This window comes from Corvus brachyrhynchos, unplaced genomic scaffold, assembly GCF_000691975.1.
Source record: "Corvus brachyrhynchos isolate BGI_N302 unplaced genomic scaffold, ASM69197v1 scaffold58, whole genome shotgun sequence".
Taxonomy (NCBI): Eukaryota; Metazoa; Chordata; class Aves; order Passeriformes; family Corvidae; genus Corvus; species Corvus brachyrhynchos.
This window is the reverse complement of record NW_008239539.1, coordinates 1,766,673-1,768,339: the sequence shown is the minus strand read 5'-3', so window position 1 is coordinate 1,768,339 and position 1,667 is coordinate 1,766,673. Positions and strand designations below refer to the sequence as shown.

The 1,667-nt window shown below is 48.8% G+C and overlaps 1 protein-coding gene across 6 annotated transcripts in view; it reads right to left on the bottom strand.

The window, feature by feature from the left end:
* Positions 1 to 1,667, bottom strand: part of LOC103620516 (syntaxin-binding protein 4) — a 56,457-nt gene that overhangs the window by 30,207 nt on the left and 24,583 nt on the right. For 5 of the 6 annotated variants that reach the window (XM_017741307.1, XM_017741306.1, XM_017741308.1 and 2 more), the window contains exons 3-4: positions 1,357 to 1,452; positions 477 to 546 (exon numbers count right to left, since the gene is read on the bottom strand). In XM_017741307.1, the coding sequence (XP_017596796.1) occupies positions 477 to 546; positions 1,357 to 1,452 (166 nt within the window). The remainder of the gene's footprint in view (positions 1 to 476; positions 547 to 1,356; positions 1,453 to 1,667) is intronic. The other variant, XM_017741310.1, reaches the window with a different exon arrangement.

The following is a 1,667-nucleotide window of genomic DNA, read 5'->3' as shown; positions in this document are numbered from 1 at the left end:
AATGCAAGGCAGACAGTGGGATAGCACCGTGTTCAATGGGGGAGGAGAGCCCCAAAGTGTTGGTGCTCCTGTGGAGCTGTTAATTATTCTCCTGGTGGGGAGCTGAGGGGCTGGATTGCGGCTCCAGAAGGAATTCCCTGCACAGAGCAGCACTGTCAGGCTCAGGCACCAGCTGATCTCCTGTGCTGGGAACTGCAGGACGTGCTGGGAAGCTGCAGCAGATGGAGTGGGGGTGCCAGGAGCTGTTTAAAACCCAGCGTTTGGGTGGGGGAATGTCTGAGTAGCTCACAGATACAATTTGGGCTCACTGCTCTATTGTTATATTGAATCTTTCTGTCTGATCATTTCCAAGTTGGCTCTGGGGAACAGCACACAGAGTGATGCCCTGGTGTCCTCCACACAACCCACAGCCAAAGCCACTTCACAGAATCACACAAAAGCAACAGGAATGGAAAATTTCCATTTGGATGTGGTACCTCTCGCTTGTAACCCCAATTAGAGAATCTCCATTGACCTCCAGGATCTGGTCTCCTGGCTGCAGGCGCCCTAGAAAGGAAAACTAATGGATAGAAACTGTGGAAAATACAGCTTGAAGGGAGAGGCTGGGCAGTTCCTCCCTGTGCCCAGAAACAGGATGAAAAATGCATTGGTTGTTCCAGAGATGCTCGTCCAACCTGTTTTTCCAGATGTCCAGAAATGAAGTTTCTGCAACCTCCCGGAACAACCCCGTGCCAATGTCCCAGCATTTCCTCTGCTCTAGGAAGTTGCAAAAGTAAATAGTGAAAAGTGCAATAAAGCTTTTGCTTAATTCACTTTGAGGTCAAGTAGTTCAGTTTGAGGTCAGGTTGAAAACCACGAGAGGCACTTCCACCTGTTCTGGATTTATTTTCCTTTATTGGATGGAGAAATGATGTAACAGCTGGGAAAAAAATCATCTTTTTAGCTGAAGCTGTAAAAGGTGAGCTCAGCTCCCCTAATACCTACTTAGCTGAACATATTCAGAATGAAATCAGTGACCCAGAGCAGAGCTGAGTTTGCAGAAGGATCTCTGGTTGTTTTGGGGTCACAGGGAGGTGGGAAAGGACAGGAAAGCTCTTGTGTGGCAGAGATGGGCCGTGCTCTACACACACAAAGCAATTGTACAGATGCTGAGAAGCCGATCCAAGGCTGCTGACAGGTATCAGAACAACTGATAAAAATAATACCCCCAATGATAAAAAATACCCCCAACCACTGGAAAATCTCTGAGCAACCACCCGAAATATCTAATAAGGTATGAAACAAGTGTGTGAAACAAATACCCTTGATGTGGGCTGATCTCAGACCTCCTGGCACTCTGCCCTGTGTTTCACTCACCGTCTGCATAAGCAACACCTCCTGGAAGGATCCTCTTGACATAAACTCCATATTCTTCTCCAGTGAGTTCCTTGATGCCACCGATGACCTTTATGCCTGGAGAAGTACAGCCCATGACACAAAGGCAGGAGAGTCAGCATTTGCACAGGCCACCTCTGAGGGATGCAGCCCCAAAACAAATTCACAGGATCATGGAATGGTTTGAGTTGGAAAAGACCTCAAAGCTCATCCAGTTCCACCCCCTGCCATGGCAGGGACACCTTCCACTCGCCCAGGCTGCTCCAAGCCCCAGCGTCCAACCTGGCCCTGGA